Raw genomic sequence first — 26,191 nt, 5'->3', positions numbered from 1 at the left:
ATGCTCACGAACAACATGCGTGAACGGCGCGCGAGGGCTTCATTTTTGTGTTTATCACGCAGGGAAGCAAGCCACCTTCATCTGAGCATGGCGAATAATAATCCACCCGTGGGCTGGTCCATTTAGGCTACGAGTACAAGCTGTGTGGATAGTAAGGATCGAGTGAAAATCCGTTGAAAGATGTCCGACGTTTGGTAAGACAGGCGTCTCATTTTAGTTTTACCCCACCAGAATAATTGTTCGGTTATAACTTGAAGCAATGGTCAGTTTGTGTTTAAAGTCAAAAAATGAAGTGCTCCGAAGCCGAGGGGACATTAACAATGCTGTCAACATTTTACTGCTTTCCAAAAGTATTTACTCCCTTTGAACTCGACATTTGGTGACGTTACAACAATGAAGTGAAACACGACAAAGTGTGTCTTAACCAGTGGCGGCGCCAGGTACACGGACCCAGGGGGCTATAGACTTAGACTTAGACTTTCTTTATTGTCATTTTGTATACACAGAGTGCATACAGAACGAAATTTCGTTTTCACACAGCTCAGAAAGATTGCAGTGACTCTACAGGATACCTTGCAGTGAATTACAGTACAGGATAAAGTGCAGTGATAAATCGCAGTCCCTTACAGGATAAATTTCAATTGACTTCCGGATAAGTGCAGCAGTGAACAGTAGGCAGTTGAAATGTAAACGATGTAAAACAAATGTAAACAAATATGCAGTAAGGTGCAGCAGTGATTTAAAAGTAGACATTTGCATTGTAAACAGTTTTGCAGTACGTTTCTGGGTAAGGTGCAGCAGCAATTTTGCAGGATACGATACAAATGTGCAAATCAGCGAGTAGAGTGTGGTACACAGTCCGTTTTTATACTTCAGCAGTTTAGCAGTTCAACAGTCTGATGGCAGCAGGGAAAAAGCTTTTGCAGAACCTAGTGGACCTGCAGCGGATGCTGCGGAACCTCTTTCCAGAGGGCAGCAGGGAGAATAGTCTATGGTGGGGGTGTGAGGGGTCCCTGATGATGTTACGGGCTCGAGACACACAGCGCTGCGATGAAATGTCTTTTATGGATTGAAGAGGAGCCCCGATGATCCCTTCTGCTGTCCTCACCACTCTCCTCACGTTCTTCCAGTCGGAGGCACTGCAGCCTCTGCACCACACAGAGAGACAGCTGGTCAGAATACTCTCTATGGTGCTTCTGTAGAAGGTCGTGAGGATGGGCGGGGGCAGGCGCGCTCTCCTCATCCTCCGCAGAAAGTACAGTCGCTTCTGTGCCCTCTTCACCAGTGACGTGGTGTTCACAGTCCAGGTGAGGTTGTCTGTGATGTGCACCCCCAGGAATTTGGTGCTGCTGACCACCTCCACAGCTGAACTGTTGATGAGCAGTGGAGCGTGGTGGGGGCGGTTCTTCCTGAAGTCGACGATGAGCTCCTTCGTCTGCTCCACATTCAGGGTCAGGCTGTTGTCTCTGCACCAGCTCACCAGCTGCTCCACCTCCTCTCTGTAGTCCTGGTCGTTGCTGTCTCTGATCAGGCCCACCACCGTTGTGTCGTCTGCAAACTTCACGATGTGATTGGTGGTGAACCTGGGGACGCAGTCGTGTGTCATCAGGGTGAACAGCAGGGGGCTCAGGACGCAGCCCTGAGGGGAGCCCGTGCTGAGGGTGATGACATCAGAGGTGTTCTGTCCGACCCGGACTGACTGAGGTCTGTTGGTGAGGAAGTCTAGCAGCCAGTTCTCTTTCATAGCATTCGTTTCGTGTCTCACATTGGGAACGCCTTCAGCGTGACCTCATCAGAAGCTCCTTTTACATTACGCCAGCCAGGATTGGCTGGAAAATAAGCCTGTCAGTGTCAGAGAGGGTAGAGTCCCTCCCCCCCTATATAAGGGGCTGACACTGCACTGACAGTTATTCAAAAACCTCTTCTCGCAACGAGCAGAAGTTCCCGATTAGCTCTCTCTCTGATACTGTCCCGCCTTTTCTTGGAGCCTAGCTTAACTGTCCGTAGATCCACGCGCAAGCTCGATCGCTGGGCGCTTTGCTCCGAGTTGGGTTCGGTATCACGGTGAAGCTATCCTGGTAGAAATACCATTACGCGAGTAGCAATACTCAAAGTCAACTACCGCCTCACGGTTGTAAGTTGATCGGTTCAGAGTAGCAATACTCTCGAGCTACACCCCGGGTGGCCGAAACGCCGTCCCCATCCTAGTCACGCCTGGCTAGCCTAGCTGTCAAAAGCTAATTTTTGTGTAGCCTTACAACGAATCTCCCTGAAATAATGGAGATCGTTAAATCCCCTGCGAAAGCGGAGGTGAGCCCAAAGGGACGGACTTGCCCGTGTGGCAATAAAATTTCGAGCTGGGATACCCACCTTTCATGTGTGGTATGTCTGGGTCTGAAACACACCCAGGCAGCCCTCGAGTCCACGGAGGAGTGCTCGCACTGTAGCCGGTTCTCCCTGAAGGTTCTCCGTCGCCGCTTGGCTCGTCAATCGACGATGTCCGCTAACGACCCGGTGATGGCTTCTACAGCATCCGCTCAAGAACCAGCCGACCAGGCTGGTCCTCTTTCCACCGATCCAGAAGCCGGACCAAGCTGGGGAGAAATCCTCGATGCCGTGGACCCACTTCCACAGGGAATGCCCGAGCTCGGTCTCACTTCAAGCCAGCTCGGCTTGCTGCCTGAAGGGGACGAGGAGCTCTCTGACTGGGAGTCGGAGCTGCCCTTCTCGGACAACGATGAGGACTATGACCCATCTCCCGCGCCCCCGGTGCGGGTTGCAAAACCCGCTCCCGTGGGCTCTGGCCAACCTGGTCATGACGGGTCCTCATCGGAGCTGGATTTTGACTTGCACGACGTGTGCAAACGCGCCGCTGCAAAGCTTGAAATCCAGTGGCCAGAGGTCCAATCTGAAGCTCCCCGCTCCCGTTTCGACGGGAAAAGGCTGCCGAAGACCCGCAAAACATCCAGACAGCTCCTACCGATTTTCCCGGAGCTCCTGGAAGAATTGGCCGTCTCCTGGCGCAGCAAGCCATTTAAGGAGAAGCACCCAGTGGCCGGCAGTTCGGTCCTGGATTGCGACGGGATGGAAAATAGCGGCCTCCGCCAAATACCACCCGTCGAGCCGGCCGTCGCCACGCACCTGCACCCGAAGACCTCCATGTCAGCCGGAGGCCCCGCCCTTCCGTCAAGAGCGGACCGCTTTCAGTCGAGCCTGACTGATAAGTCCTACAGGGCAGCCGCGCTCTCAGTCCGCGCTCTGAATGCGTCGTCTCTGCTGATGGCCTATCAAGCAGAGTTGGAAGAGCAAATGACCGCCGCTCCAGACGCTGCGCTTTGGGAGGAGGTGTGCGTCATAACCGATCACTGCCTGCAGCTTCATAAGGTAGCGATCCAGGCGATGGGCAGATCCATGGGACTCATGGTTCTGCAGGAGAGAGCCAGGTGGCTGAACCTCACAACTCTGGCGACTAAGGAGAAGGAGGACCTCCTGGACACACCCATATCACCCCAAGGGCTGTTCGGAGAGGCGGTAACCTCGATGCAAAAGAGGTGGGAGGAGAAGAAAAGGGACGACGAAGCCCTAAAGCTGTGCCTTCCCAGACGCACGTTTGCCACTGGGACTGCGGCCCCGGCCCCCCCAGCGCCAGACCTTTGCCCAGGCAGCAGCCCGCTTTCCTCCTGCTTTCAGGATCCCAAAGCTCCCAAAGGCTCATGGAGCTCCGCAAGGCGCACAGAAGACGCCTGCCCCCAAGGCTCACTGGCAGAAAAAGCCTGAAGGTCCTCGCACAGACCAACCACCCCCCACCTCCACCACGGTGGTGAGGAGGAGGAAGCGACCGGCCTAACACCTGCCTTGGATGGAAAGAGCGAGCAGGGATCGCTCTCCTCCGTGGCTCCGTTCCTGAGCCTGTTCAAAGAGTTCAGCTTGACACAGCGTATGGCCGAGGGGACGTTCCATTCCGCTCATCACGCCAAGAAGTCCAAAGACTCTGTTCAGGGCAGGGGTATCCAGAGCGAACCCCAATTATGTGTCACAAGCACATCTTCATGTTCCGAAGAAATAAATGCTTGCAGACTGGCGCATCCAGGTCTAGAACCAAGGGCGCAGTCAAAAATGTTGAAAAACAAACACAAAATTTCACTTGGGGATCTGGTCCCTTCCTTTTCGGAGGAAGTGAGACGCATCCCCAACGTGAACAGCCCTACGGCGCACCAGACGCCTCGCGCATGCGCAGTGCAGTACGGGGTTGTTTACGACCCTACACCCAAAGAGGGCGCTCTCGGCTCGCTATCAGACTGGCCAGTCAGCCAGCTGACAGTGAAAATCCACCGTTGGGCGAAATGCACAAATTCAGAGTGGGTGTTAAGAACTCTCAGGAGGGGATACAGACTGCAATTCACTGCAGTTCCCCCAGGGTTCAGAGGAATAATTCAGTCACGGGCAGAGGGACAAGCCGCTCGGTTCCTGCAGGACGAGATTTCCTCGTTATTGGAAAAGAGAGCGATACGGCTGGTTCAACCAGAACACAGCAGCGAAGGTTTTTATTCACGTTATTTCCTCGTGCCGAAGAAAGGCGGCCGAGGAATGCGTGCAATTTTAGACCTCAGAGCGTTGAACAAGCATCTGAGAAGATACAAATTCAAGATGCTGACACATGCTTCTCTGCTACGCTTCCTGCGTCCAGGCGATTGGTTTACATCTATCGACCTCAAGGATGCTTATTTTCACATCCCCATTTACCCTCCACACAGAAAATACCTCAGATTTGCTTTTCAAGGGAATTCTTACGAATACCTTGTCCTCCCTTTCGGACTCTCTCTGAGCCCGAGGGTGTTTGTGAAGTGCACAGAGGCAGCGGTGGGTCCGCTCAGGAGGCGTGGAATACGTGTGGCAACTTACATAGACGACTGGCTGATTGCCTCGTCGTCCCACCAGGAAGCCACACAACACACAGCTGTGATAAAACAGCACTTGATGGATCTGGGTTTCAAAATAAACCCGGAAAAGAGTTCTCTGCTGCCCTCTCAGAGAACATCCTTCATAGGTCTCTCTCTGAACTCAATCCATGCCAGAGTAAGCCTAACGGAGGACAGAGTGAAAGCAATGGTCAACTGTTTGTCCATGTTTCAAAGAGGAAACCTGGTATCATTCAGACTCTGCAGAAGACTGTTGGGACTGATGGCCGCAGCATTAGTGGTAATCCCTCTGGGACGTCTCCACATGAGAGGAATCCAGCGATGGGTAGCCTCCCAAGGGTTAAAGCCACATACTCCTCAGCGCAGGCTGAGAGTTACTGCAGCCTGCACAGCAGCGCTGCGCCCATGGCGGAACAGAGATGCACTGACTCAGGGGGTCCCAATGAGAGTTGTGCAGAACAGAAAAGTTGTCACAACAGATGCCTCCTTGTCAGGCTGGGGAGGTATATGCGAACGGCAAATGGTGAATGGAACCTGGGGTCCAAAGATGCAGTCCGAGCACATAAATTACATGGAGCTCATGGCTGTTCACCTAGCATTAAAACATTTTCTTCCCATTTTGAGAGCTCACCATGTGCTGATCAGATCAGACAACACAACAGTGGTGGCTTATATCAACAGGCAGGGGGGGCTAAGATCACTGAGGCTCCACACGCTGGCTCACAAACTAATCATTTGGAGCAGCAGACATTTTCTGTCTCTGAGGGCCACTCATGTCCCGGGAGTGTTGAACTGCGGCGCAGATCTTCTCTCCAGGGGGAATCCCACATATGCAGAGTGGAAGCTCCACCCAGAGGTGGCGAGGATGGTTTGGCAGAGGTTCGGTCAGCCATCCGTGGACCTTTTTGCTTCTCAAGAGAACAATCAGTGTCCCATGTTCTTCTCCCTGCACGATCGGAACCCACCTCTGGGGGTAGATGCACTAGCCCACCCCTGGCCTCGCACTCTGCTGTATGCGTTTCCCCCAATAGCTCTCATCTCACCTACACTAGCCAGGGTACGAGCAGAAGGTCTGACAATGATCCTCATTGCACCCAATTGGCCAGCGAAACATTGGTTAGCAGAGATAACACAGCTCCTCTGGCAGGAGCCATGGCCGCTCCCTGCACGCAGGGATCTGCTGTCTCAGGCACGGGGACAGATTTTTCACCCCCACCCAGAAAGACTGGCTCTATGGGCTTGGCCCGTGAGTGGTTTAACCTACAGTCCGTAGGGCTCCCACAAAATATTATCGAAACGATACAGGATGCTAGAGCTCCTGCAACACGCTCTCTGTACGGGTACAAATGGTTGGTTTTTGAAAAATGGTGCTCGGAAACACAAGAAATACCTTTTCAGTGTTCCGTGGCTGTGATTCTAACCTTCCTACAGAACCTGATTGATAAAGGAAAAGCATTTTCCACTATTAAGGTCTATCTAGCAGCAATTTCAGCCTGCCACGTTGGCTTTGAGGGGAGAACTGTCGGCCAACACCCCTTGGTCTGCCGCTTCATGCGGGGAGCTCGCAGAAAGCTCCCTGTTTCCAGACCCATCGCTCCATCGTGGGATCTTCCCCTGGTGTTGGATGCTCTCACAACCACACCCTTTGAACCAATGGATCAGGTGGAACTAAAGATAGTAGCTCTAAAAACAGCACTTCTAATGGCACTGGTGTCTGCAAAGCGCGTGGGTGAAATTCACGCTTTATCAGTGCATCCATCTTGCATGAAATTCTCTCCGAACGGGACCAAAGTAGTTTTACTTCCCAACCCAGCTTTTGAGCCTAAAGTGTTGGGGTCATACTCTCCCATTGAGTTGATGGCTTTTCATCCTCCACCTTTTTCATCACAGGAACAAGAGAGGCTACACAGTCTCTGTCCTGTGCGAGCTTTACAGATTTATCTGAAGAGAACAAATCAGGTCAGGAAAAGTGACCAGCTGTTTGTCTCCTGGGCTAAAAATCATTATGGAAAGGCTGTTTCAAAACAGCGGCTTGCGCATTGGATAACTGATGCAATTTCTTTGGCATATAGCTCAAAAGGACATCAGCCTCCAGAGGGCCTGCGTGCCCACTCTACTAGGGGTTTAAGCTCTTCATGGGCTCTACTCAAAGGAGTACCCCTGCAGGAGATTTGTGCTGCAGCAAGCTGGGCATCATCTCACACGTTTACTCGGTTTTACAAACTTGATGTCACAGCTCCATCACTGGCTCATTCAGTTCTAAGTGTGACAACAAGCACTAAGTAAAAAAAAAAAAAAAAAAAAAAAGCTATGATGGAGACAGCAGGCACGTAGTGTGGGATCTGCTGAGCAATACGGGAGTTAGAATATTTTTCGTTCCCAATGTGAGACACGAAACGAATGCTATGAAAGAGAACTTTAGGTTACTTTCGTAACCCCGGTTCTCTGAGTAGCATGAGTGAGTGTCTCACCAAACCACCCTCCTTGCTCTAACGTTGCGAGGAAGAGGTGATTGTTTTTGAATAACTGTCAGTGCAGTGTCAGCCCCTTATATAGGGGGGGAGGGACTCTACCCTCTCTGACACTGACAGGCTTATTTTCCAGCCAATCCTGGCTGGCGTAATGTAAAAGGAGCTTCTGATGAGGTCACGCTGAAGGCGTTCCCAATGTGAGACACTCACTCATGCTACTCAGAGAACCGGGGTTACGAAAGTAACCTAAAGTTTCGTAGGGGTGTGTTGAAGCCCAGATGTTCCAGTTTTCCCACCAGATGTTGTGGGATGATGGTGTTGAACGCTGAACTCCATATCTATCCCTGTGTGATGGAAGTGGGGACAGCTTATTTTTGTTCTGCTCCAGTCGACTACACAAGTTCAGGCCTGATGAGTATACAGGTCATGTTACGTGATGGAAAATTTGATGTTAAATATGAATACATATTTAAATATGTATGCAGAGACTGTATGGCTGGTCAATATATTGAGTTTTTGAAGTTACATATTTTCAGATGAAAGGTAAGTTTATCAGGTGGCATGGGTTTGCTGGTATACTGGGAAGAAATATATGTTACAGAAGGAAACTGTAACAGTAATAAGCTTATTGGAATCTTAAGTCTGAAACTTATCCCTTCTTTATCTTTTTAAGGATTGTTTGTTTTATATTTTTAGCTTTTGATGCTATTTTTCATGTCCATATTAACACCATGAGCTTTGAAGTTAATAAAAGTGCCTTCTTGACACTTTGAACTCGGCTCCTGTGGATTTGATTTAGAACTGGCCTTGTTCTTTTTTTTTTTTTGTAATTTCTGTACAGTTAAACTATTGATTTATAGACTGATAGATAAATCTATATGAAAACTATTACCCATCATATTTGTATGACATTAAGGGAGTACTGGCACTTAACTTTTTCCATTTAAAGTGCTGTTTTGAAAGGACTGTGTTGTGCAAATATTGATTTTCTTTTTCTGCCTAAATTTCCATGGATGCATCAGGGGGGAAATAATACAGTGAAGTCATTGTATGCTGTGATTGAGCATCAGAATACCACATATTTATTATACACATCCTAGGTTACTGTTGCAGATGTCAGAGTTCTGGGTGCACCTTTGATTGCGCTTCTGTCTGTGTGTGTTGAGAAATGTGAAAATAAGTTATCCTTCATGGCACCCTCAGTATAATACTTAGCCCCCCATTAGCACCTGCAGAAAAAAAATCTCTGGAGCCGCCACTAGTCATGACTGAGAAGTAGCACAAAAAGAATAAGCTGTCTTTAGTTTTATATTTTTACTGAGAAAAACTTAAAAATGATGGTGAATTTGTCTTCACCCTCAGAATTAGATACTTAAACCAGAACCTATGCTCACTGCATATCTTACATGTGTCCCTGCCTGCTGTATACCTAGATGGAAATCTCTGCCTTTTTCTTTGCAAAATACACTCTTGGCAAAAGTATTCGATCTCCTGCCTTGACTCTTATATGAATTTAAGTGACATCCCATTATTAATCCATAGGGTTCAGTCTGATATTGGTCCACCCTTTGAAGCTATAACAGCTTCATTGCTTCTGGGCAGGCTGTTCAGCGCATTTTTGAGGTCAGACACAGATGTTGGGACGGGAAGGTCCGGCCCTCAGTCCCTGCTCCAATTCATCCCAAGGATATTCCATCGGGTTGAGGCCAGGAGTCTATGGGGGACAGTCAAGGTCATCCACAGCAAACTCTCTCATCCCTGTCTTTATTGAGATTGCTTTGTGCTCTGGTGTGCAGTCAGTGCACCAGAGCACATCAGCTTCTGAAAAACAACCCCCCACCAGAAGGTGGCATCCTATCACAGACCCACCCTGGAGTTCACTCCGATTAGATGGAGAGCATCTTCACACAACCATTTTCAAGTCTTGCCACAGATTCCCAATTGAATTTAGGTTTGAACTTTGACTGGGCCATACTTGCACATGATTATGCTTTGATCGGCATTCCATTTTAATTCCAGGAGCATGTTTGGGCTCATTTTCCTGCTAGAAGGTGAGCCCCCTCCTCAGGCTCCAGTCTCTCACAGCCCCTAACTCGCTCTCTTTCAGGACTGGTCCCTGGTAAAGAAAAGCATGTCCAAAGCAGGCATTGCCACCACCATATTTCTCTGTGGGGTGTGTCTGGTCAGGGTAATCTGCAGTGTTAGTTCTCCTCCACACAAAGGGTTTTGCATGGAGTTGAAATTTGGCCTCATCGGACCACATTACCTTCTTCCACATGTCTGTGTGTCCTGCGTGGCTTGTGGCAAATGGGACTTCTTCCAACGATGGCCTTCTTCTTGCTAGTCTTGGATGAGGCCAAATGTATGGAGCGCACAAGATTTCCTGTCAACACATTCTCCAACCTGAGCCACAGATCTCTGCAGCTCATCAAAAGTTACCGGTGATCTTCTTGGCTGCTTCTCTGCCTGAGAGGGGGGCCTGCAGGGGGAAACAACGGGACTCTGTTTATTAATCGGGTGACTTCTGAAGCAGTTGGTTGCAGTGGATTGTATTTAGGATCAGAGTAAAACCGTTAATCTTTCTATTTCGTCAGTGACAAAAAGTAAAAGTTAAACGAGTCTATTCTCTGGATTTTACCAGCTGTCAACCGTATGGGGGGTTCGATCCCCGCAGACTGCCACTGTGGGTCCCTGAGCAAGACCGTTAGCCCCAGATTGCTCCCCGGGCCCTGCGATAGCTGCCCACTGCTCCCTAAGGGGTGGTTTAAATGCAGAAGACAAATTTATTTTGAATGTACAATTGCAATGACAGATAAAGATTTCTTCTATATGAGAAAAAAAAAGTTTAGTCGTGACCTGCAGCACTCTGATGATGTTGTTTTTTTCCCCCCCTCAGCACTTCTGAGTCTGCTGGAGCCATAAGGGCCATTGACAAGCACTCGGTGCACCAGATCTGCTCAGGACAAGTAGTTCTGAGTTTGGCCACAGCTGTCAAAGAGCTGGTGGAGAACAGCGTCGATGCGGGAGCAACCAGCGTTGGTAAGCAGGGTACATGGAGCACTTCTGAATAGAACCAGGGTATTAATGTTAAGGGCTTTAGACATGAAATCCGGCATAAAATGTAGCTCACTTTGTATTAACAGATGTATGTTTTTGTTCACCTTTTAATTATTATACTTTAACACCTTATTTTGATTATTTGGATGTGCGTGCAAATACCTTTGGCAATACTGTGTACTGATATTATTGATAAAGTGCTAAGAAACTAAGATATTATAGTTGGATTGTCTTTCCTGCATAACGTCCCATTTCTCCTTGCTCCAGATGTCAAGCTGAAGGAATGTGGTGCCGAACAAATAGAAGTGTCTGACAATGGGCGAGGAGTCGAAGAGGCTAACTTTGAAGGACTCAGTATGTAGGATCTTCGTAATTCCTGTGTAGTCCATTAAAATCACGAAAAGTATAAAGTATTTTCTAAGTATTCAAGTCAAATCTTTCACATCGCACCCTTCCCCTGTCACTACTGGTGTCCCTCAAGGCTCAGTTCTTGGCCCCCTCCTCTTCATCACCTACCTCCTTCCCCTTGGCAGTATTTTTCGCAAATTCAACGTTCATTTTCACTGTTACGCGGATGGCACCCAGCTTTATTTATCCAGTAAACCCACTTCCTCACTCCCCCCCTTGTCCCTTACTAACTGCTTACTTGAAATTAAAGACTGGTTCACCTCAAACTTCCTTAAACTAAACAGTGATAAAACCCAACTCCTCCTCGTCGCCACCAAATCCACCCTATCCAAAATCAATAGTCTGACACTACCCATTGACAACTCCTTGGTCTCTCCCTCCCCTCAGGTCAAGAGTCTGGGTGTCATCCTCGACTCCTCCCTATCCTTTCAGTCAGACATAAATAACATTACCCGGTCTGCATACTTCCACCTTCGCAACATTAACCGCCTCCGTTCCTCCCTCACCTCGCGCACCGCCTCTGTCCTTATCCACAGAATACGATTTAAAATCCTTCTATATACTTTCAAAGCCATCCATAACCTTGCTCCTCCATATCTGTCAGACCTCCTTTACATCGCCACCTCTTCCCGCTCCCTTAGATCCTCCTCCTCCATCCACCTCAGTGTACCCCCAGCTCGACTCTGCTCTGCTCCCCCAGCTGGGGAGCAGAGCCTTCAGCCGCTCTGCTCCCCAGCTCTGGAACTCCCTCCCCCCTGACCTCCGCAGTATTGACTCTCTCCCCTTATTCAAAACCAGAGTCAAAACCCATCTGTTCCAGCTCGCTTATTTGTAAATACACTGCTCTTGTCCCTCCCCATAACTGTTTTTATGCTCCTGTATTTGTATTTTTGTATTTTCATTTTTATTTTCTGTAAAGTGACCTTGAGTGTCCAAAAAGGTGCTGTTAAATAAAATGTATTATTATTATTATTATTATTATTATTATTATTATTATTATTATTAATTATGGGAAAATATTTGGAATTCGAGATTTTTTCCCCTTACTCATTTTCTAAATGTTTCATCCATTTATCCACCCACCCACCTACCCAATCAAGGTTTCTCCAGGTTCCATCTATAAAACCAAACCTCCACAGTTTGGCGAAGTATGACATTCTGTGTAGGAACCCTGTATACATCAGATTATATCTTCCTCTTCTGTCCGTCCCTCAGCACTAAAGCATCACACATCAAAGCTGAAGGATTTCTCAGATCTTATCCATGTGGAAACGTTCGGCTTTCGGGGTGAAGCCCTGAGCTCTTTGTGCGCTCTAAGGTAAACTCCTCACTCTTCGTGGTTATTCTCCTAACAAAGCTGCCTGTAACACCCAGATTATTAGCTATTTCTTTTCCCAACTTCTGGTTGCAGTGATCTCAGTGTGGTTACGTGCCATGGTTCCAGCCAAGTCGGCACCAAATTGGTGTTTGACCACAAAGGCCACCTGGTGCAGCGGTCCCCCTGTCCAAGGCAGCCCGGCACCACGGTCACTCTGCAGCAGCTTTTTCACACTCTGCCTGTTAGGTACAAGGAGTTCCAGCGTAATATCAAGAAGGTCAGAAATGAAACCATCTTTGTGGATTTTATAGATTTTGACTGTGTTGGAATATTAGTTGGCTGCTGGTCTGGAATAAATGACAAGTATACTATAATTTTTTTTTTTTTGCATTTTAGTGGAACTACATTTCTTTCTTTTTTTCTAGTTCTAGAGTACATGTATATGTTTGATAATCATCAATATCATGGAAAATTAGGATACCAGTTGGGTATTTGAGTCATAAAATCAGCCAGGAAGGTTTTAAAAAGATCTTAGACTATCCAGTATCTTGCTTCACTTCTTAAAGATTTTTATGCCATGCCTTGATCTGCTGGTGGATGATAGGAGTTCAGGAAAAAAGAGCAATCAGTCTGAAAAAAAAGATACAGAATTTTACTACGCAATAAGAAACTAATGACCAATTAAATTTAAAACAGAAGTAAATGCGTCTGGTTTGGTAAAACCTTTGCTTTGCTCTCACTTGTCTGACAATATACATTTTTTGGTTGACAAAAATCTTTAAAAACTTGCAGCTAAGCAAGAACATTTTGGCTCATTTTTATGACTGAATAAAATCTCACTTGTTTCTGGGCTAGATTTAGCACTAAGGTTTGATTTAGGTTTAGGTTAGGGATAAACCGGTAACGGTTAGGGTCAGGGTCAGGTCATAGAAAGGCTTGAAAATGAATGGCTGTCTATGGAAGTCAAGCCTCTGTCCTCACTATGTACATTAAACAAGGATGTGTGTGCACGTTTGCAGTGTTTCATTGATGGATTGGGGTCCCGGTCAATCATGATGGAGAAAGAGCCTAGTCCACAAGCTAACCTAGTCCCTTAACCTTCAACTATGGTCATTATGACTCAACAAGCAAACGCCAGCATAGTGATGCTTGAAATGAGCATCGTATTTAGAGTGGCAGAACTCCCCCTTAAGGCTCCCACATACTACCTGTTGCCTACGTTTCTTGTGACAAACTCCTATTATTCCCATACTTTCTGCCAGTGGGGAAAAGCGGGATGGTAAAATGCTAGTTAGCTAGTCGCTGGTGAAGATTCTCAGTCATCCAGGTCATGGTCATTCCAAAAAAATTAAAAACAAAGCAACTGGACTTTGGTTTTCCGTAGTGAAGACGTTTCGCTTCCTCTCCAGGAAGCTTTCTCAAAAAGTCTGGAGTAATGTGGAATAACAAGCTTTATACCAGTACCAAACAAAGGCCTTGTAATGGCTTAGATAAGATGCAAATTCAACCGAAACAGGTCCACCCCTTAGTAATGGGCGGTCGTTAAAGCCATTACGCCAGCAGATTGGACCGAAACTGGTCCACTCCTCTGTAATGAAGAGTTGTTAGGGTTGTTGTTGGCCTGGATTAAAGGAACAGTTAGCTAGTCGAGCACCAAAGGCATGTATCAAAAACCCTGTCTCCTACAAAGACCAAATGTTTTCAGTCAGACGCTTCTTCAGAGCCGCTGCAATACTGACTTCTAGAGAAGATCGTTCCTGCACCCTGCCATCGTCTACCACAACCCGTATAGTATGTGGGACAGGGGTGCTTGGGAGGTCTTAGGACACCCCCCCCCCCCCCATGCCCCCTTTCCAGAGCCCAGCATTGTTGATTATTTTAGATGTATATTTTTGTGGTTTACTGTTTAATTTGATCCAACGTCAGATCAAATTACGGCTTTCATGCCAGCTCTGTGTGCTCTCACGTTTATCAAACAGGCCCTAGAGCTGCGGCACAGATTTGGTAGAAAAAAAGCATTCCCATTGTAAGTAACACCATGGACCTATGGCTCCTTTGTCGTGCAATTTGATTGGTCGGATTCCAAACTGCGTTACTCTGGCTGCTGGCTAGACACTGGCTACAAGCTGATCGGAAAATTGAACAAAACTGACCGCTTTATTATACCTACCCACTCCACCATAACCTGACAATGAGTCAAAAGAAGAAGAAGAAGGCTGGGAAAAAAAAAGGTTACATGCGCATTAGCAGCAAAATCTGAACGCTGACCCAGAATGGGCTGATTTTAAGTTATGGATAATCAAAAAATAAAAAATGTCAATATGGTTACATCATTAAAAACTCTTGATTCTTATATTCACTCAGCAAGAAATGAGGTGGAGGTTTACTCTAATAAGCGTCAGCAGGGTCCTCTGAGGAACATGGTAGAGGGACTCTCACCTGATATACAGGTAGACTTAAAAGCTCTGCTATGGTAGAAACAATTAGGAGCTTCTAGCTGGGTTTGCATCAAGATGTGAAATTATATGCCACTTAGTTAAGTGAAAATCAAAGCATTTATTCCTGAAGTAGCTAAAAACATGAAAAGTCGTTTAGATCACCAGATTGCTTTTCATTCCTGCAGCCGGTCCAGTTCTCTGCTGACAGAAAAAGGTTTTGTGCAATAAACTAGGAAAATATAACACATCTACACAGTAAGTTGAAAAATGAGCCCCCCTCTTCTCTGACACATTTTCTCTGCCAATTCAAAACATACAGCTCTAGGTTGTTTAAAGGTGCAGTAATAAAAATAAATTAACCATAGCAATTGATCACACATTTTTACCCATTATACCCTGAGATCAGTAAATCCTTCATTTCTATATTACTATTATATGCTGCCTTTCAATTATTATTATTATTATTATTATTATTATTATTATTATTATTTGCTTTTATCTGAGTGCCAGTAAATGCACTGCTGGCTGTATTTATTTGGCTGTATCGTTAATCTGAAATGATCTATTGCTGTTTTCAGGAGTATGCTAAAATGCTACACGTGCTGCAGGCCTACTGCATCATCTCTACAGGCGTGCGTATTACCTGCTCCAACCAAAACGGGCAGGGAAAGCGCAGCACTGTCCTCAGCACCAGCGGCAGCCAAAGTATGAGAGACAACATCGGAGCCATATTTGGACCAAAACAGGTTCTAGCTATTTTCTTGTTCTTTTGATCTTACTCCAATTTTAAGACTGTCAAACTATCTGAGAAGCAAATGTTCTTTATTGCTACTAATTGTAGCTCTGTGCCTTGCAGCTTCAGAGTCTTCTGCCTTTCCAGCAAGTATCTCCTGCAGAGAATATTATGGAAGAATATGGACTTAAGGATGGAGATTTATCCAAACCGCTGTTTTCGTGAGTGCCATCGTTTCATGAAATAACTACTCTTTTTTTATTTTCTTGTTGCTTTAAATCCAAATGCTTTGGGCAGAATCACAGGCTTTGTTTCCACTGGGGACCACGGCGTGGGGCGAAGCGTCTCAGATAGGCAGTTCTTCTTCATCAACAGCCGCCCCTGTGACCCCATTAAGGTAATTTGTGTTGATTGTGTTTAATTTGAGTCTGTATTTTCCATCTGACTATTTTTTATTTTTTTTACCTTGTAGGTCAGCAAACTTGTGAATGAAGTCTATCACATGTATAACAGACACCAGTATCCATTCATTGCCCTGAACATAACTGTTGCCTCAGGTGAGAAAATACACAAATTAAGGAGAAGGTATGAAGGAATTGATGGATTTAGGCTTCCCACCCAGTCTGAAAAAGTGTGGAATTTTATTTACGTCTTTCAGATGAATTCAGTTTTTTAGGTGATTGCTGATTTACAACAAATGTCATCTTGATGCACTTAAGAAAACAATCAAATTCAATGTCCAGGTGGCCAAAAAAGTATTTAGTCAGCTACTGATTGTGAGAGAGGTCTGTAATTTTCATCATGGGTGCACTTCATCTATGAGAGACACAATGAGAAAAAAAAAACAATGAATCTATCTCATCATAGGATTTTTAAAGAATTAATTTGTAAATTATGGTAGAAAATAAGTATTCTGGCCCATTCCTCCATGCAGATCTCCTCCTGAGCAGTGATGTTGTGAGGCTATCGCTGGGCAACACAGACTTTCAACTCCCTCCACAAATTTTCAATGGGGTTGAGGTCTGGAGACTGGCTCGGCCACTCCAGGACCTTGAAATGCTTTATATGGAGGCAATCCTTCATTGCCTGAGCGATGTGTTTGGTATCACTGCCATGCTGGAAGCACCAGCCAGTTTCCGTCTTTAATGCTCTCACTGATGGAAGGAGCTTTTGTCCTAAAATCTCACGATACATGGCCCCGTTCATTCTTCCCTTAAGACGGATCAGTCGTCCTGTCCACTTTGCAGTAAAATAGCCCCAAAGCATGATGTTTCCACCCCCCATGCTTCACAGTAGGTTCGGTGTTCTTGGGATGCGACTCAGCATTCTTCTTCCGCCAAACACGACGAGTTGAGTTTGTGCCAAAATGTTCTATTTTAGTTTCATCTGATCACATGATATTCTCCCAGTCCTCTTCTGGATCATCCTTTACTCTCTGTCAGACTTCAGACGTGCCTGAACATGTGCTGACTGAAGCAGGGGGACACGCCTGGCACTGCAGGATGTGAGTCCCTCACGGCTTAGTGTGTTACTGATGGTAGCCTTTGTTACTTTGGTCCCAGCTCTCTATAGGTCATTCATCAGGTCCCTCTGTGTAGTTCTGGGATTTTTGTTCACTGTTCTCATGATTATTTTGACCCCACGGGATGAGATCTGGCAAGGGGCCCCAGATCGAGGGAGGCTATCAATGGTCTTGAATAGGGCTTCACAATTAATTGCATTTGCAATATAATCGCAATATAAAAAAAGCAATTTCCAAATCACAGAGGTCTGCCATGTTTGGCTATGTAATAATTCATGGATAAGCCATATCCTTTAGGTGTCGGTGATATGTTTAAAGTGAGTTTGCCTCTACATGGAAGGGAAGAGAGTTGCAGCAGTGAGATAATCTAATTTTATTATTTGTTTTAGAGTTTATATAATCATACTTTTTTAACCAGAAACTTTCACCAAATCTCACCATAACATTAAGTACCAGTCACACTGTTTAATACATAGACTTGTTTGTTGGTTTCACTTTGCACTTTATGTTCAACAAGGATGATGTCCAAATCAGTTAAAAGATATTTCCTTGAATAATAATATTGTGATTAATAAAAAAAAAGCAAAATTTCTTATTTTAAATAGTCCTTGTTTACAAACATCTTTATCTACAGGTAATTTTTGTTGCTTGTGGTTAGCACAGAGAAAGGTCAAAATTAAAACACAATCGCAATTATGGCTGAAATATATCGCAATTTAGATTCTGGCAAAATCGTACAGCCCTAATTTCGAATGTCGTCCATTTTCCTCCAGTTGCTCCCACAGTTGATTTATTCACACCAACCTGCTGGCCTATTGTAGATTCACTTTTCCCAGCCTGGTGCAGGTCTACCATTTTCTTTCTGGTGTCCTTCAACAGCTCTTTGGTCTTGGCCATGGTTGAGTTTGGAGTCTGACTGTTTGGAGTCTGACTGTTTGAGGCTGTGGCCGGTGTCTTTTATACAGATAACAAGTTCAAGCAGGTGCCATTAATGCAGGTAACGGTGGAGGACAGAAGAGCGTCTTAGAGAAGTAGTTACAAGTCTGTGAGGGACAGACATCTTGCTTGTTTGTGGGTGACCAAATACGTATTTTCCACCATCATTCACAAATATTTTTTTTTTACATTCCTGCATTGTGAATTTCTCATTTTGTCTCTCATAGTTGAAGTGCACCTATGGTGAATATTACAGACCTTTCTAATTTTACTAATTAAGAGAACTTGCGCAATTAGTGACTAACTTATTTAGTTAGAAACATGTGGTCAATTCAAACCAGTCATAAAGTCAATTACATACCTTCCGTTTCCATCCTAATGATAAAGTAATGCAGGCAGGTTCAGGTTATATGGAGTTTTGATTGATTGATTTATTTTTATTCTATCTAAAGAAACCCAAAATCAATGTCTTTGCAGCAATCACTCAGAACAAACAACCTGAACCGACGTGTAATGACAGTGTAGTGAGTTGTTCACTTCACAGCAATATTTGATATCATGCATTTATATGGCGACAGTGGGAAGGAAAACTTCCTGTTAAGAGGAATAAACTTCCTGCAGAACCTGCATCGCTGTGAGCAGCAATCTGCTGCCACTGATCAGGGATTTGAAAAAACAGCACACAAAAAACACCTAAGCACTGTTTCAGGAGTAGAAAAAGGAAAGAGTTAACATCAGCAGTAACCCTTTTAGTGGCTTCAACTAGAAGAGACACACAGCCAAACGAATCAGCTGTGAGCCAGTAGTAAAATCTGTGAGATGGAAAGTTAGTCGGCTATAGCTACTGCAATAGCTCTATCAAGGAGAGAGACTGGGTTTAGCACAGGAAGACAGGGTCATGTGTGTTACTGATATAAACAGGAAATGAGGTTATTAGCAGTGGTAGCTCAGCCAATGTGCGCTTCACTATAGCGTTACAGCTAAACAGATACAACTGCAATGAAGCCAAAAAAAAAGAGAGGATAACATAAAGTTAAGGACAGCAATAACTGCATATTATGCATAATTGGAGAGCGGTAGGAGAAAGTAGCAGAGTGACAAAATGGCCTAAGCCTATAGTTGCATAACTACAGAGATATGATAACTGAAACCTCTCTCATTTTAATATTTATCATGAAAGGAACTTTTAATCTGAGTCTGAAAAATAGACAAAGGCAGAGATCTGGTTCCACAGGAGAGGAACCTGATAAAAGAACATCCTGCCTCTCATTCTACTTTTAGAAACTCTAGGACCCACCGGTACATTTCTATGTTCGTGGTAAGGGCCTGGTGGATAATACAAAACCACAGAGAGACGTGGTTTCTGTGCTTGGTAATTGGCCTGAGAAAATCTTTGAGCTGGATATTCAAAGGAACTGAGACTATTAATTAGTCCTAGATTAAATCAGTTGATTTTATTGGAACATTGTTGCTTGTCCACCTTGGCTGGTATTTGAAGAACTGTCCTAAATAGAATTAGCTGAGTTTGGAGTATAAAACATGTTTGTATTGTTTGAATTTCAACCGTGCATTCATTTTCCATCCATCCATTGAAATGAGAACTTTGGAAATCTGAATCTTTAAAAATATTTAAGGCAAGTGTAAGGAACCCTGTGGGTTCTTTTCTCTAATGTAAATGTTTTGTTGCTTGTTTCCAGACTGTGTGGATGTGAATGTAACACCTGACAAACGGCAGATTTTCCTACAAGAGGAGAAACTCTTACTTGCCATCCTTAAGACTTCTCTCATCGCTATGTATGAAGGTGGAGTTAATAAGATCAGCCTGAACTACACACCAACACCGAGTGAGAACACTGCTTTGCATAATTCTCTGGTGTTCTTTTTATCTTACCTCTTTTAATCAGAAGGTTTCTCTTATATTTCTCTCTTGTTGTAGCATCTGCATCTAAAGAAGTTCTCTTTTCTGGTGAAAACAAGGCAGAAGCTGTAGAAAACAACCGACATGTGACTCCAAGTCCAAAGCCAGCCATGAACCTGGCCGCCCTTAAAGCTGCCTTTTCAAACCAGAACAGCGCCCCCTCTGGGAGTAAGACAAGCGTGCAAAAAGGTTCATGCAGCAGGCCGAGCCAGAAAACACTGCAGTGTTTCTTTAAGGACTCTGTTAAACCTGCCAGCACCCCATGTGTGAAGTCGCCCGTACGACCCAAACCAGACACACCTGAACGCAGCACAGAGGGAAGGTCTGTGCTCGATGCGTTCAGGTTTGGAGGGGTGGCAGTCAAGGATGAGGAGTCTGATAAAGACAGTGCTGTGCCCAGTGGTGACTTTGCAGTAGAAACACCAGGTCTGCAGAATTCAGACTCCTCTGAAAAAGCTTCTGAGAGCGTAGAAAATGTTTCATCTATAAGCCAAAATCCCCCTGAGGAGCTAGAGTTACAGACAGAAGCATCTTCATCTGTTCAGGACTTTAATATTAGCCCTGAGGCTAAAAGAGCCAGAACGGATGATCCACATTTCACTGCGGAACACATATCTGACACCCATTCAAAAGACTCAGAAACACCTTCTTCCATGGTGGACGCCCCTGTCTGTATACAGAGGAGGACCATGCCTCTGCATTTCTCTCTGCAAGACCTGACAGCAAGCATGAAGAGGCTGCAGGAACAGCAGAGACAGAGGGCCGGGGAGAAGCTGCATTACAGACGCTTCAGGGCCAAGATCAACCCAGGAGAAAACCAAAGTGCAGAGGACGAGCTCCGGAGAGAGATTAGGTAAATTTACTAATCCGCAGTATGGTGTGACTTCTGTTAAAGCCTCAGACGTTTGTCAGAGAACATTAATTAACAAACGGCGTCGTAAAGACCAAGGAACACCGCATACAGGTCAGTTTAAAGCAGGATTACTCAGGTAGGAGGATGTGTTGACAGAACCACCATTAATTATGCACTCCACCAATCTGGCCTTTATCGAAAATGCTATTGTGGCAAGAAAGCCATAATAAGGCCCATTAACAGTTTGTCACAATCCATGTAGAAGGCTCACCAAGCATGTAGGAGCAGGTACTCTTGAGGTGGAGACACCACCACTTCATGTTTAGCTGTACAGCAGAAGCGAAAGACTTACCAGAAGAAGAAAAATACTGTGCAATTGTTAAAAGATAATGAGGCATATTCAGATAAAAACAAAATGTTCAAGTTCAGTGTACCAAAAATCACTTCATGAGAACCTAAAAAGTATGCAACTAGTCCTTACCATCTGATAAAATGTTCATGTCAAAAAAAACAGCAGTTAATTTAGAGAATAATGTAAAATAACGTGCAGTTGTATGACTGTACCAGACAAGCAAACCATGTACACCTGAGGCGGAGGCGATAGCATTTGCATCGCTTTCAGCATTCGGTCTTGCAGCCACATTTTAACTGCTGACGACTCTGAGCAATTGGTGGAAGGGTCGTCCTAAAGACTAGCCAGACCTCACGGGACCTTCAGTTTGCATTTTGCACAATTAGCACAGCAGATTAAGTCAATATTCCATAAGATTGTACAAGCAGCACATTTGTGAACAATGTTGCAAGACAGCTCCAAAAGTACTTATTTTAATTGATGCAATGACCACCATCTTGAAAGCTGGTGGCCCTTTTTTTTACTATAATGTCAAAAATAAAACTTTCCCATCAAAATACATTCTATATAACGTTTCGATCAATGGCAGGTTTCTATTTATACACATTTTACACTGAATACTATCTTTTCCTATTTTACGAGACAGCCATCTTAAAACCTGGAGGCCATCTTGGAGTTTCAGTAAAGTAACATGCTTTTCTTAAAAAAAATATATATATATAGACCCTCTACTTCATTTGGGCCAGATTTAGTACTTGTACCATCAAATGAAAGATTTTTATGGAATATTGGCTTCATCTGCTGCATCACGAAGGATTGTCAGAGCTAAAGGTATGATGGGTGGGAGTTGATGCAGGAAAATCCTAGAAGCAGTCCTATTAAAGCCAGGAGAGGACTTGAGGCTGGGCCGAGGTTCACCTTCCAACAGGACAACAACCTTAAACTTACAGGCAGAGCTACAATCAAATGGTTTAGATCTAAGCTTATTCAAGATTTACAATGGCCTAGTCAAAGCCCCATCATAAATCTAATTTAATCTCACTGAGCTTGGGAACCACGGCATTTTTTTCTTTAACTTGCAAAAATTTTTTGAAAACAACATATCCTTGTTGTATTACTTCACAGTTATGCATCACTTTGTGTTCGTCTGTCACATAAGAGTCTAATGAAACACATTAAAGTTTGTGGTTGTAACATGATGACAAAACGTGCAAACTGTTTACACACAGGAATATTTTACGAGGGTCTGACTGAACCTAGTGGGCGTAGTGTGCAGTTTCTAAAATGGTGTTCATTATTTTTGTGCTCTTAGTAAGGAAATGTTTAAAGAAATGGAGATCATCGGTCAGTTTAACCTGGGCTTCATCATTACCAAACTGAAGTCGGACATCTTCATGATTGACCAGCACGCAACCGATGAGAAATACAACTTTGAGATGCTGCAGCAGCACACTGTGCTCCAAGGACAGAAACTCATTGTGTAAGTATTGCCCTGCACTTAGTAATGGAGCCAGAGTGTCTAATAAATGTGTTACACTTCTACGCTTACAGCCCACAGAAGCTTCACCTCACCGCCGTCAGCGAGAATGTGCTCATAGAGAACGTTGAGATTTTCCAGAAGAATGGCTTTGAGTTTCTGATCGATGAAGATGGTAGGACCGTTGTCAAGGATCTCCAGGCAGGAACGCTTCTTTCTGCATATTCTTACTGTCGTCTCACTACCTCAGCTCAGGTGATGGAGAGAGTGAAGCTGGTCTCTTTGCCCACCAGCAAAAACTGGACCTTCGGCCCTGGAGACGTTGAAGAGCTGATCTTCATGTTGAGTGACAGCCCGGGCGTCATGTGCCGCCCCTCCAGAGTCCGGCAGATGTTTGCTTCCAGGGCGTGTCGGAAATCAGTTGAGTTCAGCTCACTTTTAACACAAAGCTCCTCTTTTTTTTCATCATTTTCCTGTTAAGAAAAAGCCAAAAAATGCCATTTACAGTTATATTTAATTTTCAGTAAACATAGATTTTAAGAAAAAGTATAAACGTGAATAATTTCTGTCACAGACTTTCAATTGATTTCATGGTAAGGCTGAAATTGTTTAAAACACATACTATATATGGCCAAAAGGATTTGCTCAGCCATCATTTCCATGGCCACAGGTGTAAAACATCAAACACCAAACTTCATGTGGCTTTTAGAACAGAGCGCATAGAGCTTCATGGAGTGGGTGACTACGGCCAAGCAGCTGCCTCCAAGCCACAGGTCACCTCCTTCAAAGCCAAGTGAGGGTACAGTGGTGTGAAGCAAGCTGCCACTGGACCCTAGAGCAGCGGTGATATATTCTCTGGAGTGATGACTCTTTCCACTTGATCTGCCTGGTTTTGACATGTGCCAGGAGAGCAGAACTTGTCTGACTGCATATGTTCTGGTGTAAAGTTCAATGCAGAAGGCACTGTGTTTTGAGGCTGTTTTAGAGAATTTGGGCTTGGCCCCTTTGTTCCAGGCAAATGAATCCTTAATGTTTAAGCTTTTTGGACAGTTTCACGCCGGGGTAATCACCCTTTCGTGCTCCAGCAGGACCATGCACCAGTGCACAGAGTACAGCCCGTAAAGACATTGATTAGGGAGTTTGCTGTGGTCAGCGCCTGACCTGGCAAATGTGCATCTGGAAAAATGTCATAGCTGCAAAAGGGTGTGCCGACACAACGTTGAACCCTGCAGACTAAGAATGGAAGTGGGAAGGCAGATGAACAAATACTTTTGGGCATATAATGTAGATAGCCACTACAACTGTTCATTTTAGATATATGACAAGAGTGATTCGAGCTGTAAAATGCTTTTGTTAAACCATAGCTTCGCTGAAGGTTTTATAGATGTTATTTTTATATTGCAGTGTACAGTTGACATTTTTCCCAAAGGTGCATGTCAAAACCCTGTTTCTTTGTTTCTGCTGGTGTCCACCTGCAGGTGATGATCGGCACAGCTCTGAGTGTCAGCGAGATGAAGAAGCTCGTGACCCACATGGGCGAGATTAAGCATCCATGGAACTGTCCTCATGGCAGGCCCACCATGAGACACCTCGCCAACCTGGAAATGATCTCACAGGACTGAGCCCATGCATAAACCAAGAGCTTTCTGATACTTTCACTTTAAACCAACAGTTCTTTCATAGACTACCCCCATACTTTTTGTATTGTTTCAATTACTGGTATTTTTTTCTTTTTTAAGACCAGTGTTGATATAGTTTGATTTTTGTATATAAAGAAATAAAACCCAATAAACAATGTACCTGGCAATGACATGCATCCTGTTTCTGTTAAACTGAGATGACACAACGACGACGTATTGTTCTTGCTAAAAGAAAATGTGAATACAGGTGTGTGTTTCTGACTGTGTCTTGTCAGAGAGACAACAGGAAGGATCGGAGAGAGTATCTAGGTGCTTTTGAACTTGAAAGGGTAATAACCTAGTCATTCCTCAGTGAGAGTGATCATTCACAAGTGCAAAACGTTCTGGATGATTATCAATTGAATGGGGCAGATTATGCCCAAGGTAAGACGAAGAAATGCTGATATGAAATAGAATCTGGAGCTGCATCTCAGATATATAAGCCTTAGCGTGTTAAAGTTATTGACAGGAGCGTGTAAAAGACTGAACAGAGTGGTTGGAAAGGATTGCCAGTATGGCCCAGTCCCAATACTCGCACAACTTTGTCCTTCCCGCTGATGGATTCGCCTGAGCAGTTTGTCTCGATTCTCTGGAGTGATATTTCACCCACCCTCTTTGCGCTCTCGGCCAACACTTAGGCCAAGCGTGCATTTTTCAAGAAAAGAATGGGGTTATGGTGATCGAGCTATAACATTTTAACAGCCAACTATGTTGTGAATTAGGTTTGAATGTAAAAGACCTTTACATTTAATATGGTACTGCCACCTTAAATACATGACTGATGTCCAGCTAACGTTTCTTAAAATGCATACAATCGCTATTTTTGCTTATAACAATTTTACTTTTTTTCTTTTATAGGAATGTATTAAATTATTTTGAACTTCCAATCCAATTTAATGCTTATTTTAAGGAAGCATAAAACACTACAGTTTAAATACTAACATATGTATTTATCTTGCACTGAAATAATATAAATTATGGAATTGGGGGTGGGTGAAAGAAGGAGAACGCGTGATATAAGTGCAAGAGAGGACCTTAGGGAATGGTGTGGGAACGAGAGAACGATGAGCAGAGCCTAGCTGCACAATTCTCTAAGGCAAGCAGATAAAATACTAGATCTGTTTGGGAGACTAGTTGACGACCATGCCAAGTAAAAAAGTGTTCCCTAAATAATAAGCAGCTGGTTTAATTTTATTCTGTCTGCTTTGTTGAATTTGTTTGATGAATGCAAGTTAAAATGTAGGAATGCAGAAATTATATTTTGCACGTCAATTTGTTTTATGGCTGTGTTTCCGAAAAAAGTGAGCTAGCAACTATGCTTCCTGTCAGCTCTGCTTTTCTTTACCTCACAGCATCTGCTAATGAAGTTGTAAAAATACAATAAACAAATGTTTAGGAAAGAATATCAAATGTCTTTATTATTATGTTTCCTTTATTGTCTGTAATAAAAGAAAACAATGTCATAACAAGGTGCTATCGTTGATTGAAGACACACAACAAATACTGTTTTTTTAGCCCTTTTAGATTTATTCTGGGTATGTGTTTTAATAGTATTTTCCCTTAATTTTTTATTTGTGGCAAATAAATAATAAAATAAATGTTGTTGCTCTGCCATTCCCGATCTCCTCAAAATTTGGTTTCTGCACTTTATTCTCCATAAAGCATGGATCAGTTTCAGGTGAATCTACATGTGAAGCCACACTCTAACCAGGCCTCGCCAGCAGGGCTATAAAGCTTTGAGCTCTACACTAATCCAGACATTATGAATTGAAAAAGCTTCCTGGATGGGAAGCGAAATGTCTTCAGCTTCAGAATAGAAGTCCAGTTGTTGTATATTTAAACCTTTTTTGGATTCTTGCACAAATAATGGTTCCAGCCATTATTGATGCGCAAGTCGACGACATAATCTATACTGTCCCAATTCCACCATTTTTGCACGCTTGTAACCTGCACACTCCCAACACTTGTGTGCATTTCGACCAAATAAGCACTTCATAGAGGAACGTAGGGTGTAGTGTGAGTTTTGGAAGTATTGGAACTGGGCCTAGCTAGCCTCTTTTCTCTGAAAAAAATATGGCAGCATAACTTTGCTTTAAGATTAAGAATATAT

At 44.3% G+C, this 26,191-nt stretch overlaps 1 protein-coding gene across 2 annotated transcripts; it reads left to right on the top strand.

Annotated features, from left to right (window-relative positions):
* Nucleotides 1-17: 17 nt before the first annotated feature.
* On the top strand, nucleotides 18-25,482 carry pms2 (PMS1 homolog 2, mismatch repair system component). 2 transcript variants are annotated; one of them, XM_012849930.3, is made up of 15 exons: nucleotides 21-194; nucleotides 10,287-10,429; nucleotides 10,715-10,801; nucleotides 12,071-12,173; nucleotides 12,267-12,450; nucleotides 15,190-15,357; nucleotides 15,468-15,565; nucleotides 15,642-15,741; nucleotides 15,817-15,901; nucleotides 19,500-19,646; nucleotides 19,739-20,573; nucleotides 22,238-22,405; nucleotides 22,477-22,577; nucleotides 22,653-22,822; nucleotides 23,881-25,482. In XM_012849930.3, exons 1-15 carry the CDS (start codon nucleotides 181-183, stop codon nucleotides 24,022-24,024), a joined length of 2,547 nt encoding a protein of 848 aa, XP_012705384.2. In that variant the 5' UTR covers nucleotides 21-180; the 3' UTR covers nucleotides 24,025-25,482. The 2 variants fall into 2 exon arrangements, with proteins under 2 accessions (XP_021164897.2, XP_012705384.2); XM_021309222.2 differs by having other exon boundaries at nucleotides 18-194; nucleotides 22,477-22,822.
* The last annotated feature ends 709 nt before the right edge of the window (nucleotides 25,483-26,191 follow it).

Source organism: Fundulus heteroclitus, chromosome 10 (genome assembly GCF_011125445.2).
Source record: "Fundulus heteroclitus isolate FHET01 chromosome 10, MU-UCD_Fhet_4.1, whole genome shotgun sequence".
Taxonomy (NCBI): domain Eukaryota; kingdom Metazoa; phylum Chordata; class Actinopteri; order Cyprinodontiformes; family Fundulidae; genus Fundulus; species Fundulus heteroclitus.
This window is presented reverse-complemented; position numbering and strand designations above follow the sequence as displayed.